The 19,725-nt window shown below is 39.8% G+C and overlaps 1 protein-coding gene across 4 annotated transcripts in view; it reads right to left on the bottom strand.

Annotated features, from left to right (window-relative positions):
- Positions 1-19,725, bottom strand: part of LOC306772809 (apoptosis-stimulating of p53 protein 1-like) — a 63,972-nt gene that overhangs the window by 10,223 nt on the left and 34,024 nt on the right. For all 4 annotated transcript variants that reach the window (XM_079262439.1, XM_079262438.1, XM_079262437.1 and 1 more), the window contains 8 exons: positions 10,624-10,719; positions 7,341-7,397; positions 6,172-6,292; positions 5,974-6,053; positions 5,717-5,884; positions 5,497-5,637; positions 5,139-5,319; positions 4,693-4,821 (listed from right to left, as the gene is read on the bottom strand). In XM_079262439.1, the coding sequence (XP_079118565.1) occupies positions 4,693-4,821; positions 5,139-5,319; positions 5,497-5,637; positions 5,717-5,884; positions 5,974-6,053; positions 6,172-6,292; positions 7,341-7,397; positions 10,624-10,719 (973 nt within the window). The remainder of the gene's footprint in view (positions 1-4,692; positions 4,822-5,138; positions 5,320-5,496; positions 5,638-5,716; positions 5,885-5,973; positions 6,054-6,171; positions 6,293-7,340; positions 7,398-10,623; positions 10,720-19,725) is intronic.

A 19,725-nucleotide genomic window follows, 5' to 3' on the forward strand; every position in this document is an offset into this window, starting at 1 on the left:
TAAATTCTGCTTTTTATGGGAAGATCCAGTTCAACTTTGAATGGTGTGTTGCATAAATACCTGGCACCTTAAGGTAGTGCAGTGAGGTCAGAGGGTGGGCCTGTCAATAAATCTTGTCTGTCTATATATGAAAGTTAGCACTTAGCTTAGAGTTTAGCAGCAATTTCCTCACCCCTTATGGCTGAATGTTAATGAAACAGACTCAAAGAAGACTCAAATAACTGCTAAAGTAGCAAGAAAAATACAGCTTTTACTACTTTTTTTAATCCTGGCAACAATTAGCATAATCTTTTGTCAAACTGTTACGTAATGCTTTGGCACAGAGGCTGTTCTGCGCAGCCACATCAAAGATCTGGCACTTTCCAGACTAATACTGATTAACTACTGAACCTGGAAGCAGTACTGTAAGCTGTGCTGTGCAACCTGTTGACTGCCACTGCTGTAACCTGCTGACCTCGGGAAGAAAACAGTCACGACAGGAAACAGTCAGCTTTGTGTGAGGTGGAAACTTGGCCTTTAGCCAGCGAGCCCAGATTAGAAGCAGCCAGTCTGAGCATTGAGGAAAGACAGCACAGAGGGCAAGGACACAGTACGTCCTGGCGCAGAGGAGAAAAGGGAAACTTAGGTTAAGGGTATTAAACTTGCCACCAATCACACTTTTCCTGTGGCTGCATTCTAATGTTTCTGTGCATTTAGGAAGAAGTAAATCAGCCGTTTTGTGAAACAACACCATTTCCTCTAATAGTGAAAAATTCCCTCATAATGTTAAGCTATAATAATTATTAGCTTAGCTTAGTTAAGCTTTAAAAACTGGGAACAGAGCACTTTAAAAACAAGATATAACTTGCTAATGAACAAGCTACAGTACGGTTTTTGAAGAGGAACCTGTTGTACTGTGTTTGCATTAGTGAATTTATGCGTTATTACCGCATTTAATAGGGAAATTGAAGCTAGACTGAATATGTTTGCTAATGAAAAGAAAGACTGAAAAACTGACTCATGTTTTAAGTCTTTTCCATTTAAAGCGGGTCTATTATGCTTTTTCTAGTTTTCTGAGCTTTCTACCGTGTTATAGTGTTGAATACACATCAGACGTATGTAGCGGCACCGTGTTTTCCTAAATGCGTGTTCGAGTTTTCCAGCACTCTCTACTTTCAGTTTCCATGGAGATGGAAACAACTTGTTATAAAGGAATTTTTTTTCTACTTCAAAAATTTTGTGACATCCCAGGGGAGGGACTCAGTGATTGGTCATCATCTCTAGGTTGTGCACGTTCACAAGAAGAAAGCCACGCCCACCTTCACTGCTCAGTAAAAGTACTCCAAGCAGTTGACCAATCAGAGGCAGCCTGCTGGCAGGACATAGAGCGGAGCTTTCTCTGTTCGCTTGTGTCTGGCAGAGGCTGAACTAAGATGATCGATAAAAAATGAATGAAGGGGTTTGTGAAAAATGCTTGATTATTTCTTGCCCTTCTGGACTTAAATTAGACTGAAATGTACATAACAGTCACTTTAAGGCAACTTCTTAGATGGGACATCAGAAACACAAACTGCAAATATGAAACATTTCAGTCAATTTTCAGCTTTTGACTAAGTTACCAACACTTCTAAAATGTCTGATGGCATGTGGACTGAGTAGGGATCACAGCACCGTGGTGTATCAGATAATCCCAGCTCGCAAAAGTATATAAAACAATTGTGTGAAAAATAAGGCAGTGCTGGTGGTCATCTTCAACTCTCTATCATTGTGTCTGTGCACAAAATCAATCCAGTGTGTCCACTGACTGGCTACTCTTCTAACTGGGATTCTGAGAGGGCATTAAACACTCTGACCACTGCAGTGTCATGTCTGCCACTTACAAAATGAACCCATGATCTGTAACTTTACTAGATGTTCATAAAGTCTGTAACAACCTCAGTATGAAATCTTCGACATGCAGCCTAGCAGTGAGTTAACTAGTTGTCAAATACAAAGTTTACTGCAATGGCTAGCTGGTTTGGAAGTCTAAAATGACATAATACTTTGCTTACAAACCCCTCCATGCAGGGCCGGGTTAAAAGTGCACAGGCCCCTGGGCCCAGAGTGTCCAGGGGCCCCCTTCCCCACCACAACATTGTGAAAATTGTGAATGATACACTGTGAAACAACATTTCTAACATCTCTCAGCCAATGGTACCAGCAGCAATACACGAGACACTGTGGTGTAACTATCTGGCTTTTATGTACATTTTGTTTCATGTCCAAACTGCTGGTGTTTGCCCTGCATGGGTCCCAAGTGGGCGTGGGCCCCTTGGCCTGTGCCCATAATGCCTATTGGATAATCCGGCCTTGCCTCCATGTCTACATTCTGCACAACACAACACACCTGCCATCCGTCTGCACTGTATGACCAACAAGTTCAACTCAGGCAGAATATTCTGTGATGAAACATGGACGTATGTGTCCAGATAATTAAGTCTAAACCCCCTGAACTTCCCTTTTGCCCTACAAATATCATGAAGTTATGCCATCTTAGCTTGTCTCCTGACTAGCAACGGTAATGTCAACACCTGCCTTGGACAACTTTGTAACTTGAAAAGTGATCTAGCTCCTGAATATCCTTTCAGTAAAACTTGCCTCATATGTTTCAGCATCATTTTTTTATGCATCTGATTTTGTAATACATGCAACATCTCCCATCCAGATTTCTAAACTTATTGACTCCACCTTTAAAAAAGGTAGTACGTACAAATAAAAAACATTTAGTGTTGAAGATTAGAATAGAAATGACTTGAAATACCAAGCACAGGTGTGAATGAACGGTGGCCAGCAGTGGACAAAATTCTTCTAGACAAACATGTTTTTATCCGTTCATGGATCCAGTGACCTCAGGTGCAGCGATGACTGCAGTACAGGTAACTACTTTAAAATGATGTAAACGTGTACTGTATTTTTCATGCATTTTATGATATTTTTTACCCAAACTGTGCTTTAGCACCTATCAAACAAAACTAGCACTCCAATTTTAAAGCTCAGAGTTCATCCTCAGGATTTTTGTCTGCTCTGAGAAACTGTAGTAAAAATGGTGAAACATTGCAAGTAGATATAAATGGCTCTTTCTAAGAGAATAAAAACACAACAGTTATTTTCATAAAGTGATTAGACAGAAATAAGAAAACAAGTTAACAATATGCAGCACCAGTCAAAAGTTTGGACACACTTTCTCATTAAATTGAATAGGAAAATGTGTCCAAACGTTTGGCTCATGGTATATATCCAATTTTTTTTGTCACTGGCGTTTGATTTTATTACTTGCTGCACCTATAAAGGGCATTTTCATGGTGTCTGCAACCATATTTAGAGACCAACAAAACTTTTTCACAGGACATAAAAAGACAATGTGGATCCAATTGCAACTTCCTATAAAAACAGTCCAAAAAAAAAAAAAAAAATCTCTGACATCAAGAGTTTTGTTTTATAATCAGAAATTCCTGCTATGATATTTATGGACGTTCACTCTCTGCATTCAGTATTAACATCAACATTTGTCAAAGCTCTAATCTCTCTGATGACACGAGTAACAGCTGCCATGACCCACCAAACTCACCCTTACATAAAACCTCCTCACACACCCTCCCACACACACTTTTTACTCATATTGCATACAGTATAATGACAGGTTTAGATAGCTCAGACTTCCTTCCATTAATCTGTTGTGTCTGCCTGTGAAGTAACCTGTTGCAATGATATACAACTATGTATTTCTACATTATGTAAGCAGCAGCAATAAATAGAACTGTGGCATTTGGTTTGGCATTCAGGAACTCAATGGGATTCGTAACAATGTTGCTTCAACACACTATGCTTATAGCCAGGGTACTTCTGCTGACTGCTTAGCTATTTTCAGCAACAAGATACTAGATTACTGTAAGTGTAATTCATTATAAGACAAATTCATCCTTCAGATTGATAAAAATAACCTTGACAGTCATAGCAAGTGGTGTGTCTTTTCTGCCACGCCTTCATACGCTTATTTTCCAGCAATTCTTCTCATTTTTAAACTCTTACTGAACACTTTTCTAATATTACTCAGATGGCAGGAAGGAATAATAAGCAATGAGCCTGAGTCCAGATTGTGGTTTGCCCTCAGTTTATTTTCTGAGGCTGTTTCCTATCCCCAGGCAGCTGCTGACTATCAGATGTCTTGTCTGTGTCCTTATACACATGACCCTTACACTTTAAGGTCATTTTGTGAAGCTGATTTAATTATGTTCACCCTCCCCTTACCAGCTGGTTTTACAGACACAAGCATCCTCTTTGACTTAGATAATGTCTACTTTTTCTTTTGCACCACCTCGGCTAACGGCTAAAACTGAAGAATACACTTCTTTACACAAATACGTGGAGAAATTCATTCGATGTAAGATCTCCAGTGGGATAAAGGTTAGAAATCCACGATTAAGTTTTTTCAAAACTGCATCAAAAACCATGAAAACATGTGAAGTTTTTGACTTGTTGAACACAGCCGAGAGGAATCGGAAGCTAATGCTACTTTTCTACACACTGCAGGAATTTATGTTTTTATAAAGATGCAGACATTAGTTGAGGTTATTGCACAGGTTGTGCTTAAACACCGCACAGAGGAGCTGGTAATCTACTCCAAACGGAACTAGTGGTGAGTAGGTTTCACTAGCGAACCTCTCCAGCACTCACTGTTGTCACTGTCGTCCCCTTGAGGGGACCGAGGTCCCTCCCACGTCTCAGTGGGCTCAGACAAGACGATGTCTAAATCTGACTCTTTCCACTTGTTGGGAGGCTTCCTGATGCCACTCCTGTCCTCCTCTGCACAGCAAAGACAATAACAAGACCAACCACGACACAGTAACAAGCACCAAAAGGAATAACACACAGAACAATATGAACATCATCACGATGATGTCATAGTGAAAGCCACAGACGATACCACCACCAAAACAAGCAACAGCACAGCAATCACAGTCACCAGGATCAATTGTTGACATTTAGGGTAATAACAGATAAAGGGGAAGGAAAAAAGGAGTCAACAAACAGGAAAAAAATAGAAGGACAGTAAGTTAGAGCTCAGAAAGAGATTAAAGTTGTTTATGAGAGACTAAAAATGGAAAACGTAAAGTATAAACCTGAGAGGGAGCGGATGTGGCTGAGAGGGGTGGGCTTGGGTGGAGGGTCAGCCGGCATGGGTCTTCCCTCGGCTGGAACCTGGATGTAAGGGCAGACGGCCGCCACTCGACCTGAAACTCCAGCACTGGGGTGGGGAGCGTTCTGAGGGGAGGGCTGGCCTCCACCATTCATACGACTCAACTGGAGACAGAGAGATACGACCACACATGCTGACACTGTCAAGTGAAGTTAATCATCCTAATTTCCGGGCTATAAGCACCTACTCTTTCCAATTTGAATCCTGCGGCTTGAATTCCAGAAATTACAGTATTGTAAGAAGTTTAAATGAATGATAAGTAGAGATGGAATGATTCATACTTCTGCTCTCTTTTTATGCAGCCGCTCTCGAAGGTCACCGATACGTTGATCCATCACCGTCACCTGCATGTTCCTCTTGTTCAGCAGCTCTTTGTTTTGGGCCAACTTGCTGCTTTGCTCCAGGTTATGACGGTTACGAGCCTGTAAAACACAACATTTTTAAGTTTTCATTTGAAATCTGAAAGCAGGTTTGTGGATTTTATGAGAAATTGTGATTTACCTGCAGCTCCTGGTAGAGTTTCCTCAGCTCCAGGGCTGCAGGGCCGGACAGGGGGGATCCTTTATGGCCAGTGGTGCCACTTTGTGAGCCATTGGTTGCTCCTTGAGCAGGTGAACCAGAATGCAGCTGAAGGCGTCCTCTCCTCAAGTCTTCCAGCTGCTGAGTCAGCTGGTAGAACAAAAATAAACAACTTAATGAATGATCTGCAGCAGCATAGCAGCTTTTTGAATCAGAACCGAGTTGAAGTCCAGCGTTACCTGGTCCACTCTGATCACTGCGGACTGCAGCTCCACCTGCTTCTCCTGAAACAGGCTGCTCACATGATCAATCTCTGCAGCTGGAAACAACAAGGACAAGCAGGAGAAAAGTCACTGCTGTGTTTCATTAAATTAATTTAAGAGTTTTTAAAACTCCTTGTGCTGCTTTAATGTTTGACATTACATGCGGAGGCTTACAGAGGTTTCCGTTGATCAGTTTGCTGTAGTCGACTTGTCCTCTCATGGCTCGGATCTTCTTCAGCTTTGCTTCCTGAGTCTCGACTCGCTCCTTCAGCCGCTGCAGCTTCTCAGCTTCGGACTATAAAACATGAAACGAAACCCTGTGAAATTCCCATTAAATATCTGCATTTGCGTGCAATTATAGTTTCCACCCAGACCTTCCAGATGGGAGTTGTGTTAATTATCATTTATTGGGTGTTAAACCAGAAAGCCTTGCTGGGGCTGAGTTTTCACTTTATACTGCAGAAAAGTGACATCAGTCACATTACAGTGTATTTGTAACACAAAGCAATCAGCTCTGCCTCCTTATAAGACATCATGAACAGCTCTTCATCCATGTTTCCTGTATACAGTACTGCCAGGAAAACAGAAACAAGGGGCAGATATCATGAAACGTGTATAAATATAAATGGAATTACAGATTATAAGGCAAAAAAAAGCTCTTCTTTGGATGCTGGCTGGCTTTTGTTCTGTTTTCTCTCAAGACGGTCCCACTCTGCTTCATTACGATTAAAGTCTGAGCGCGGGAGGATTCATCACTCCATTCATCAGTCCTCTTATCACTGATTTTCATCCCAGTTTATGTGTCATCTGACTCAGGATTTTCTCCCTAGTTCCCTTCCTGAATGGCTTCCTGAAAGCCAAGGAGTCACTGTGGTCGAAGTTAAAAACTACTTTATGTTGGATTGTTACCTTTGGTATTTTTCATAGAGGCAGTAAAAGTGATTAGAAAAACTGATGTGTCTTTGTGAGAAATAGTAAGAAAGTGATTGAAGTTACGATTTAAAATAGTTTCTTTCATAAACTGCTGACACAACGTTGGCTTATCCTTTAGGTTAGGTGCTTTCTCAAGTGTTTCGCTTAAAAAAGGCAAAAAAAAAAAAAAAGCACTTAGATGGAAGAACTGGACAGAATAAAAGGGGGTTGGGGGAGCAGCGGATGACCAAAGAGAATCTTTAAAAGACCTTTAGAAAGTCTGGAGGATTTCTATTTTTCCAAGGCTACTTTAAATGATTACATGAAAGTCTGGCTGACTTGAAAGCAAAAATGGGCTGATAAGGCTGGAGACCTGCCCAGGTTGTAAAGGCTGGGAAAGGCTCCATCACCATGGACGTCAGCAAACCCACCTGTGTCTGTCCGTGGTTCGATCTGCCTCCCTGCTGAAGATACCTCAGTCTCTGCTCCTACGGAAAAAAATATGAGTAATACTCATTCATTCTAGTTCAACAATAGCTGTGCTGAAAAATATAAATATTCCATTTTTAGAGTTTATCAAACTAACTTTAAACTCAACAAAGTCAAGTTTTTCTTCGCAAACGGTCACTTGCTTAAATCATTTAAAGGTTCTTTCCTCAATCAGCTCATTTAAAGCAGTGGCAGAGTTTTAAATGAAGTTGAAACGAGAAGAATATTTACAAGATTAATTTTTTATCATGTTTAGAGCAGAGATTTCTCATTTCAGCCCTCCAGTCAGAATTGAACAGTATTTAAAACTAAATTTGAAAAGAAAAAAAAAATGTTTTTGGACTAAAATACTATCATTTAATTTTATGCCATTATATAATGTCACGAAAATAATTTGTTTTCAGGTTAATAATGCGTAATAAAAGTCAAAACAAGCACAACTGGTTTTGGTTTAAGTGTATTTGTGTTATTAATAAAAAAAAACAAAAAACAACAAATATCTCGGTCACTTTATAACAGACCGGCTCTGTGACGATGAAGATATTAGTCGCCAGTTTCGCGTATTTTATTCCCAAACCAACACTGTAGTGTGGAAACTTCATATGTGCACAGACAATGTGAAAATGAAGCTGTTCAGGACATTTTGTGCACCTCTGTATGCAGCTCTACTGTGGTGCAGGTACAAGAAGGTTTCACTGCCAAAGCTGAAGGTTGCCTATAATGATGCTCTTAAAACTGAGCCGCGTTCCAGCAGTGGTAGCTTGCTCTTCTGTCAGGCTCATGTCAACTCTTTCCACGCTCTGATGGGGTATCTAATGCACAGATTCATTAGCTGTTTAATGACTGTCAGAACTGTCTTGTCCGGACTCGAGTTGACCCCCCCCCCGTCAGCGAGTACGTTACCAGTCAGCATTGTGGAAGCACTGTTTTATAATTTTATGTGTGTGGTGTTTTGTGTTTTTGATAAGGAACCTTTGAGTCTGATAATAAAGATGATGATAATAATCAAATATTCAGACTGACCAACATGCTGCCAGGCTCTTGCACACACACACACACACACACACACACACACACACACACACACACACACACTGTGGCGTGTGTATTGCAGCAACTTCCTATTTATTGAAAGGTCATTCAGAATTTTATGCAGAAGATATTTTGTTTCTACTTTGCAGTTGAAAAGTTCACACACTATGATACACAGATAAATCAATAGTTTCAAATGGGTCACGCACTAATTCCTATTTAATATAAATACTAGTGGTGGGAAATTGAATAGAAAAATCGAATATCGAGATTCTTTGCTTGATAATTTTAAAATCAATTTTTTTTTTGTTAAAAAAATCTTTTCTTCCCAAATAAATAGAATTAATCTATTATGAAAATTTTTTGTCATTTTTATTGTTTTTATTGATCTTTTTACTTGTCTTATTGGGCATTGTAGTAGCAGAATGATGGTCTGGCTACTGTGTTGTTTTTTTCCTAATTGAAATTAAGAAAAATGATGAACAAAAAAAAAAAGTTTTGTACATTTTTGTTTTGTTTTGTTTTTAGTCTACAAAAATCAGCATCATCATAGAATTGTGGGAATCACAATTTAAACTGAATCGACACCCAAAAAAATAATCGATAAATAAAGTAATCGAATCAAATTGGAACAAAAGCATATCGTCACAGCCCTAATAAATACTGTGCAATAGTTTGGAATACAGGTGTTTTCACTTTGCGGCTTTTCTCTCATTTATTTTAATTATTTGTGCTGCAAAACAGGAAAATAACATTTTCACTTCAGATGTTGTAGCAGGAAAGTCTCATCAATAAAAAAAAAGAAGCATAAAATTTAGATGAGCTCATAAACTGAACCATTGTGAACCATTTTTCTCTCGTCTTTAAATGTCAGTCATGTAAAAGGTGTGCTTGCACTGCTGTCTTTCTTCTCAATCCAGAGACCTTGATGTAATTCCTGTCATAGCCCTGCTCCTGTATGATTTATGGGGGTGAGATCCTGAAATAGCAACTATGCAGACTAAGCTCCTGTGAGTTCGGCTCCTCTGTTTCCTCTGAAAATTTGACGCTTGCAGATTTTGTTTTCAGCTGGAAAGCTCCATTCACCAAGTTAGCACAACCTGGTGAAACAGCAGCACCTTCTCATGAAAGGAAGGTAAAAAAAAAAAAAAAAACTACCCCATCTGGCTCAAGTCTAAAGACCAAAATAAGTAGTTGTTTTAGAGAGCCCCTCAGCCTGCTTCCTACTCTGTCTACCTGCTTTTTCAGCCATTGATTTCCACTTAAGTTGTGTTTACATGTGTACCTGGAAAGCATGAACTCTATAAACAAAAAGTCTGCAGGGGAAGCAGCAGACAGAGAGATAGAAAGGAAAAGCCTTCCATGTGTGATGCTGACTGAGGCAGTTTACACCTCTTTCTCTGTATCACGCTGGCACATTGTACAGCTGACCTGTGTTTCTGAATCACACGTACACAAACAAACACACACAATAGAAAAAGAAAAAAGGCATGTTGGTCAGTAGCCACCCATCGGTCACTGCACACACACACACACACACACTCCAAATAACACATTACATAACAGCAAGTGCAGGAGTAAAAGTAGTGTTTCAAATTCCCTCGAAGTCTCAGATCCGTGCTGCACAAATGAGACGAGGAAGAGATGGAAAAGCCTTCCTCTTGGAGGCTTTTCCATCCAACAAGACAAGGAAGGTTTTAACATCAAGGAAGGAAGTTTTCAGATGTAAAAAGAACTGCTAAAAATCAACAGTATCGTAGTTGGTATCTAAATATTTTCTGCATAAACACACCACTAATTGAGAGCAGAGTACAGAGTCCTGGCTCTTTCCTGGACTACAACTCTGATTCGACTTCCCAGCAGCTGCAGGTCCTCCATGACCTCATTTCCTGCCTGCTCAGAGGTCATTTCCTAAATGTGGGAATTGGGACAACTGGCCATGATCTGTGGCGCTGTCTCATATAAAACTTGAAGATTAGTGGTGACACACAGACTCGAACAAAGCGCTTTTCCTGTCACCCGGTCACATGTCCTGATTCTAAAGAGGACGCATGTGCATGGGTTTCACACACACACACATACACACACATTCCTCTGAGGCCGCAGAGTCGACCTTTTTCTGATGCACTCTAATGTAGATAACCTTACGCTAACTGACAGGCAATCCATCGCATATGTGTGTGCTGGCGTTACCTTGGCAACCAACATCTGCTGCTGAGTCTCGATTTGTTGCTGTTGTCTTGTGGCCATTTCCTGGAGCTCAGAGAGGGTCAGCTCCACACGGGGGACCTGCACACACACACACACACACACACACACACACACACACGAAAACACACGTATGTTAAGCTGTTTGTTTACACAGTATGTCCGTGAAAAAAAGACGGGGTTTTCCCATGTGTACCTCTTCACCGTTTCCATCCATTACACATAACAGCATGTTGGGCTGTCGCTGACAAGATGAAAACCCAAACAGTGACAGGAGATAAAACACAGCTGTACACACATATATCACCTCACACTTTAGGTCGCAGAGCAGCTTCGGTGTGTTATTAGACGAGCAGCTGGTGGCCTTGGTAGTGACTGAATTATAGTTTTGGTCTATAAAGGTGAAATTGCAAGAAATGTATCTTTACCCTTCATCACATCAACGTTTCCAGGAAAAAAATCTAATCGCAATCATCAGTTTTCATCGATGAGGAGTGTTTTATTCAGGACAAATATTTCTAGGAAGTGTTTTAGAAGTGTTTGTGCAAGACAAGTGTGGCTAGTGAGGAGACGGTTATCTTTAGTAATCAGCAGTGGAGGTTTTACCCCCAGCTACATCCTGCTATTGTGTATCCTCTCTCTCTCTCTCTCTCTCTCTCTCTCACACACACACACATACACGCTGCACCTGGTGTGTTAAATTCATTCCCAGTATGCCTGGAAGTCAGATAAAGTTAAACGAAATATAGGCTGGTGACTGTTTTGTTAGCAGTCAGTTTATTAGCTGAACTACAAATGTCCAAAACGACATTTAGTGAAAGGTGTAAACTCAGGATGTTTAGTGAAAAGTGTGTGTGGCTAAAACATCACTTACTAAAACAATATTCCAGAGCTTTGGCAGAGTGAAGGATATGACCAAACGCACGCACACACACACACACAATATGTAAGTGGAAAACAGCTGAGATTTGATTGGCTACGTTTACATGAGGTCTATTAATTTATTATTTCTGAATAACAGTATTCTCCTTTGGTTTATATGAAAATAGAAATTTCAAATAGAGGTTCACATTGAAAACACGTTTATTTGCCTGCACCTATTTGCACGTTAGATCAGCGGGTTTAGAAGGGTTCTGATTGGACAGGGACAGACGTGACGTTCTTACATCTACCATAAATAAAGTAACTCTGCTTCCTGCTTTTCGCCTTTTCAGACATAACATGGAAAACCACAAAATAAGAACTAGTTTTTGCTTTTATTCTGATTATAATTTTGAAGCACTAGCTCAACACAAGCATCTTACTTCACTTTTTTCAGCAGCTGACAAGGAGAAGGAAGATAAAGTACCAGAGACGGGAAGCAGAAGACCGCACCCCGTCTCCATGATGTTACCCCCATCATGGAGACGGGGGGTAACGAGCATGTGCAGAATGAATGGAATTAACTTAGAGGGGAATTAACGTTTACATGACAGAGGAGTTCATTATTTTGGATCTGAAATGTCATTCCCATTCCCGATCACAATTTGGAATTAAGCTTGTTTCCAAATTGTTCTTTTAATTTGGAATTAAGTGTTTATGTGGTCATTTTTCATCTGTTTAAAGCTTATTTAACTTTTATTTGGAATTAAAGAGGAATAAAAACCCATATAAACGTGGTCATGTAAATGTCGTATCATACGGTGATGAAAGCTGTTACCATCAAAACCAACATTCATCAAAACTAAAATGAGCCCTTAAAGCCTCCTGATAATCTCTTGTTAACTTTCTTAAAAAATGTAACTTTTTTCCCACTGAGAAGGATCCAAACAATCCAGCACAATGAAGCTTTTAGAAAATGTTGTTGCATCATTTTCTAAGTCCTGTTGCGATGTAAACATTCTGTATTCTGTGATTTTATCATCCACAGTGTCTGTATATCTGCAGTTTGTAGATGACACTGTTTAAACATCTGTTACTCCCAGAAGCTTGTACAGATTACAAGAAATGCATAGAAAGTCCATCCTAGGTATTTCTAGTTTCAGTCTTTGAAGAATTCAAGTCATTTTCCAACATAATACCACGTTTTTATTCACTGTTTAAAGTCCCCCTAAGGAGGCCCGCCTCACACTTTGAATGATGAACAATCCACGCACACACATCTTCTTTTAACCTTGTCAAAGTTTTCCAAAGTGCCTGAAATGTGACAAGAGGCTTCTTATTAAAAATATGTATATATGTAGAGTCCGGTCCTCATGAGCCATCCTGCAGGTTTTAGTGTTTCCCTGGAACAACACGTTTGATTCACATGAAAAGGTTCTCCAATAACGTCTTCTGCACCTGCCTGATTTAATGAGCCATTGATTTGGGTCAGGTGTGTTACAGCAGGGAAACACTAAAACCTGCAGGATGGTAGCTCACGAGGACCGGACTTGGAGACCCCTGATATAGAGTATAATACTGCTGTTACACTTTCCAGTTGAAACACAAAAATGCACCAGTTTAACCATGTCTATTTTTAAAACCTCTGATGTAAACTTTGTGGACTGATGGTTTGTGCTTCAGTGAGACTGTCCTGCTCACTTTAACTTGAGGGTTTTTGTGGAGGTGTTGCTCCTGCTTGTAATTCACTGATTTGAATCAGAAGAACCTCGACTCAATTCTGCTTCTCAGTCGTTAATGAGATTAAATTAACACAAATGTCTTTACCTATTTATCTTCCTGGACATTCATCTTGTAGTTTCTGCCTAGTTTGAATCACCCTGTTGTTGAATTGTGCTACACAAATAAAAGTGCTTGTCTGTTGCTGAAATGAGCAGGATTTTTATTAAAAACCAGAAGGAGCTCAAAATAAAACCATGAGGGACCAATAAGTTTATATTTTATCACAGGACAATTAAAAAAAAAGAACTTATTTGTGGATTTAATGCTTACAAATCTCAGCTTACAAATGAGCTTGGGGTTTGTAACAACTTAGAAAGCAAGAAAAATGAGCATAAAAACTTGTTTGACCAGCTGGAAAATCCATAAACTAGGATTTCAAGGAGGCAGGATGTGATGCAGCAGGTAGGATGTGGAGTCCTGATTCAGCATGTCACTAAGGACAGATGACGCTCGCCGTCTTTCTAAAATGACGTTTTGTCAAGTGAAAAGCAACAAATACAATAAACATGCTTATTATGTTATTTTTAACCCTCTTATGCATGAATTAATTTAAAAAAAAAAACATTGCCACTTTAATGTTATTTTAGTTAATCTGTTGTATATATTCTATAGAAATATTTATAAAATAATATATTGTCATATCTTTATGACATATATGTTTATTCTTCAGTGAGTGTCAGCGTGTTGGGTGACTCTCCTAATGTCCACTGAAGTGGCAAAATTGAAAATAAACCATCCTTACTTTGGAATATACAGGAAAACAGCCTTTAAATAGGTGTCCATTGTAGTGGACATGATGCATCAAAGGGACTAAATATAAATAATCTGGTTTGAGTCTACCGTGTGCCTGCAAGAGGTCTGAACTAAACACTGCAGGCATTATTTTGTTCTTGCATCCTTCTCCGCACTGAAAAACATTTAAAACCTTTCAGAGTTTCTCGGAAAAATGCTTTATATGTCTAAGATTTGCAGTCTTCCCTACAATGTGTGCCAAAGTTAGCGCTAACATAGACGCCTGAAACCTGATATGCAGAGTTCCAAGCATTAAAAAACGTGCATTTTGTAACCTGAATCTGAGTGATCATCAAGACACAATCACGAATAACCTACATGCAGTTGCAGAAACTGGACATAAAACAGGACTAAAAGTCTTGCAATCTCAGACTGAGATTCTACTGTCCTGAATTATTTCATTTTTAGTCTGAAAACCTTTCACACAAGTTAAATTAGGGGTACAGAAACCTCTATAAATTTAGTTAAAATGTCTTCCTGTATCTTGGCTGATTCTTTAGAGCCATCGCCCAGGGAGGGATTTATAAAACACTCCATTATGCTGAACAGAGACCTTGGGCTGTGACACTCCCTAAACATGAAATCAGTAAAACAAATGAAAGCTATCAGCTTCTCAATAACTCAGGGAGAAGAGGCTGCAAGTCTGGCAGCATTACTGATATGTTTAATATCAGGATCAGTGATTAATGACACTAACAGCCATGCTCTGCTGCAGACAGCATCGTTGCCTTCAGGCTGACTTATATAACTCTTAGAAAACATCATGCTGACAGAGCATTCTCCAACATAATGCAGACTACATCATGTTTTAGACAATGACATTATGCACATTACATTCAGTAGTAGCACATCATTAGCTAAATGCTGAGCGATGGGATCCTGAACATCCTCATGGTGACGTGCATTTTGAAGAAGCTGCAGATACAAAATGATCTGAAACTGTACTTTAAGGTGCAGTCACATTAAAGAAGATCAAGTTGCGCTGGTGTTCCTGTCATCAGCCAGTACAAACTGTCACATACTGGGAAATTGACATCACACGAGCCAGTCAAAATAAGACTATGGCATCTTAGGTGTTCAGTTTATGCAAATCTGGCTTTACTCGTAGCGTCGGATCCCATGGCTTAATTAAGATGCATAGGTGAAGCTGTAGGGTGGGCTCATATGGAAGCTACAAGAACTATAGACTCCGCATTTCCTCATCAAGAAGTTACCAGATGGTTAACCTTGAAAACTTGTGATTTGCATTAACTTTTTGTTGGAAGAGGCACATCAGTCTTGTATTGACTGCGATCAACTAGGTGAGTTGTGTCATGCAAGATTATGTGCTTACATAAACCCTGCAATTGGCTTTGGCTCACTCCCTGCATCGTGTCATAGAAGCATGGGCGCTTTATTGTGCTGGCTCGTCTTCTCACTTCCTTCACCAACCTGTGCCTTGCAATATTAGACAACTTCCCATGAGATTTTAGAGAAGATAATGGAGAAAGCTAAAGAATGAGAAATCTTGGTTCCACAGTTTCAGTCTTGAGCTATGTTAAAATGTGTGAAACTTATGGAGCTGTGATATTTATACAGTTAAGCACTTTTTTGCAATGGATTCCCTTCTGTTTCCTTACAGTCAGATCCTCCAGAAGGCTCTTCATGTTTCATTCATGTGAACTTTGGATGCGAGACAAAGCCATAACACATGTACCAGATTATTGAAAAACTGAGTGAGGTTGAAGTGTATCAAACATCTGCTACAGAAATACAATGTTTATTCTGCAAACAACTGGTTTTCTCAAGTGCACGTTGATAACAGGGTACAAATATGAGGCTGATGTGTCCCGGATTCAAATTAAATCAATTTTGGCAATATTTATTATTCACTATACTGTGAGTCAGACTTCATGCTGATTAAAGATGCTCTTTACAAAGGAAGCACCCATAACTTCCACAGTAGATTAGGCAGTCTAGTAAAACTGTTTGTGCTCATCTAAGCACAGATTTGTACGCTTATTTAATCTGACTATCAACGTGCTTCGGGGGAGATTAAGCTTAACTTTGCATATGTTTTTGTGTACTTATTAAAGGATTCTTAAATGTTTAAATAATAATTTCAGTACACACACACAAAGTTTTGGATTATCACCCAGACTCACCAAACATGCAGGTTATTCTCCTTCTAAACAGTCTGACATCTCATGCCTGGAAATATGTATGAAGGCTTAAGATAGATCTTTATTTTTTCTGGAAACAAGTGTTTTCGGACACGAATCTGGAGTTGTGTTGTGGTGGGTGCAGCTTTGAGGGGTTTTCAGAAACAAAAGGATGGAGAACAACTGAACCAAATGAAGCCTCCTGAATATCAGCGTAGAAATTATGTCACATAAAAACCTCTACAAATAACTCAGAAACTACATTCGGTTCAGGAATAAGCAGCACTCTGAGTTGGAAATTGCAATTAGTGAAGATTTGTGTCGACAAGCGGCCACAGAGGCAGAAAAAACCGCCGGTCTCCGCCACAGTAACAGTTACTGCAGTGGTAATTGTTACTATGAGCTGCCTCTGAATCAGCAGAAGGGTTAGAAGGATGTATATGAGGCTTCAAATGAACTTGTGAGAGCTACACATAAATGCCTGTTGTGTTTGCCACTGAATTAAGAAAAATATCCTGGCAGAATTTAATAGGAAAATGTTCAATTGATGCATTATTGTAAGATATATCTAATTTTTAGGACTCTGTAATCCGATCATAAATAATCCATGCACATTTTCCAATTACTAAATAAATACCTTTGAATAAAAGCTTGTCATGTGGCATTAAAAACAGTGTGTACAACTGTCTGGGGATTTCCTGCTGATGAACACAGAAATGCCTCTTTTTAATGCGTCTTAAAAGAAAATAAAAAAAAACCATGCAGCCCCAACAACTGCTGAAAAGTTACCAATCCACCAGTCACTTGCTTCAAACCTGTGTTCTGCTGCTGGTGCTGTTAACACGCTGTTAAACATCCTCGGTAATGTGCTGCCGTGAGCCCACCAGCTGACGCTAACATGCAGTTTCTATCAGCCTCCCACTGTGCTGTATTTACCTGCAGGCTGTCCCATGTGATCCTGCAGGAGCGGACTTTAATTTTGCTGCATTGTCCTTCAACAGTAAATTCCTGCACCAAATCCACCTCATTCCACTCCATCCTCACAGCCTCTCAGAGACACAGCGGACCTTTGCGGGCTGGGAGAGAAAGACGCTGACAGAGGAAGAGAAACGCTAAAAGAGGGAGGGAAAACCAGAGCGATCCTTATCACAACTTTCCCCTCTCGTCTGCCGGCTGATGTGCTGAGATTTACGACACTTGCTCTCCGTCTCTCCCTCGCCTGCTAAGCCCACGCTCCCTCCCTCTCTCCCTCTTCCTCATACAAACTCTCTCATTTATTGGTGTGTCTCCCATGACGTGTGAATAGAGAAAGGACCACTGGTGTGACCCTGCATTCAGTCACCAACTCGGCGAGCATGCACACCTACAGATTGGTACAAAAACCCAGGATGAAAGTCATTCCTTCTATTGATTATCTCTAAATTCATCAATCACCCTCTTTTCTTTAATACTTCTTCATATCTGCATCTCAGGTCCACCTTTTACTTTCTCCCTTTTTCCTAATAGCCATCTTTCTTCTCATCTACACTCTATCATCTCTCTTTCTTCGGTCCTTGTCATGCCTCTGCAGCTGGCTTTTTGCTGCAGCGACATGCCCCCCCCCCCTCACACCTCCCCTTTTTCTTTCTACCACTTTCTCTCAAAAGGGAAATCACTGCACCACAGCCTGATGGGGCTCTCTCCGCTTTCAATCAACCTCCACCTCCCCTTCCAGATGTGCATTACGAGGAAGATGATGCCGGTAGACTGGTGACCGGCGGCATGCACGCAGATCTCATATTGTTGCCAGGGGCGATCATGTAAACTCACTCATTTACACACATGGACAGAGTTAACTGCTGACTCCTGCTGCGTCACATTTTCACCCTCTTATTCTTTGTCTAGTTCTCTGCAACACTCAAACACACACACACACTCTCACATAGAGGCATGTGACTTGATAGCTGCGTCACGCATTTCTTTCACACAGATAAACATGCATCCAGTCATGAAAGCTGACTGGTTTTTTGCCAGTGTGGCTGATCTGGGAGAAGGCCTTTGTGAGTGTGTGTGCTTTTGTGTGTGTGTGTGTGTGTGTGTGTGTGTGTGTGTGTGTGTGTGTGTGTGTGTGTGTTGGACCTTCCACAACTAATAAAAGTGAATCTAATTAGAAGCATCTTTAGGATTAAACCATAAAAACTGGAAGTCACTGAGTCAGCAGCAAAACTCAAGTTTTGTCACAACGAACCATTAATAAACCTTCAGGTTGCTGCACTCATTTGAAAAGTGCAGAAATAAAATGCCATTATTTACAATAACTTAATTCCCTTCATATTAAAAGGCCAAATGTTGACATCTGGGTGAAATTTGATTGTTAATATATGACTGAAGGTCAAAAGGTCTACAGGGTAAAAACCAAAACTTGTAAAGTGTCTCTTTATCTTAAAAGAAACATGAAAAAGAAAAACACATTTTTCAGACATATAAGCACAGTTAAGTGTCTGAAGTGACTAAAAAGTCAAGAACTGTGACATAGAACAAACTTGTCACTTCATCTGGGGCTGCCTGCACCAACAAAAGATAAATAATGAAATGAAAGAATGCAGACAACTGCAGAACTGGGCGTTTTTCCATTTCTCACTTTCCATTAGTGATGTGTTTTTCAGGCTCCCATCGGGAAAAGTTAAATCTTTTGTAACTCCTGCTCAGCTCTATTGAGAGCCCATGTAGCTAAGGGGGATGGGATTTATTGTGATTGGCACATAATACAGCCAATCACAGGTGAGGACAGACTGATCGTGTAATTATGTGAAAGAAGAAAAGCAGGTACAGGCCAGGTGACAGAAACACAAGGGATCTGGATTTAAAAGCAAGCATAGCGCCTAAAAAGTGAAGAAGTGAACAAAAGCCTAAAAAGCTGCATTTATTTAATTAATAATGCAAACTGTTAAGCAGAGAGCAGAATTAACGACAATATCGATAAGAGCAAGGTATGATTAAAATGTTAAATGATAAAAACAGGGATCTTTTTTCTGTGTTGACAATAATTAAATGAATGAATAAATTAATAAATAAACAAAGTTTTAACAAATGTAAATGACAATTAGCTCTCATACATAAAAAAAATCCTGTAACACTTCATAGAAGGACCTGTGTCCAACTGGACATCCACTAGCACCTTCCTATAATGTCCTCTACGGTTTGATTTTGTGCTTGAGTTGTTCTCACTCATTACTTTGGATAAAAGCGTCTGCTAAATGACTGTAGAATAGAATAGAATAGAATAAGCTCTCATATATTTTACCTGGTAAAATGATGAATGAAAAACTTGCTTAGCAATGCACAGACCAATCATAATTGCGAAATAAGGCCAAAATATCTGACTATACTGGCTACATTTTCTCGCATATGTATATTGACGGTGATGATCATTCTGTATTTCTCACTAATGTATGTATCACATGTACCTCGCTGTATGTATTATTAAAAATAATTTTCCCAAAGGGAAATTCAATAATGTTTATGTAATAAT

This window comes from Telmatherina bonti (genome assembly GCF_933228915.1).
Source record: "Telmatherina bonti genome assembly, chromosome: 22".
Taxonomy (NCBI): Eukaryota; Metazoa; Chordata; class Actinopteri; order Atheriniformes; family Telmatherinidae; genus Telmatherina; species Telmatherina bonti.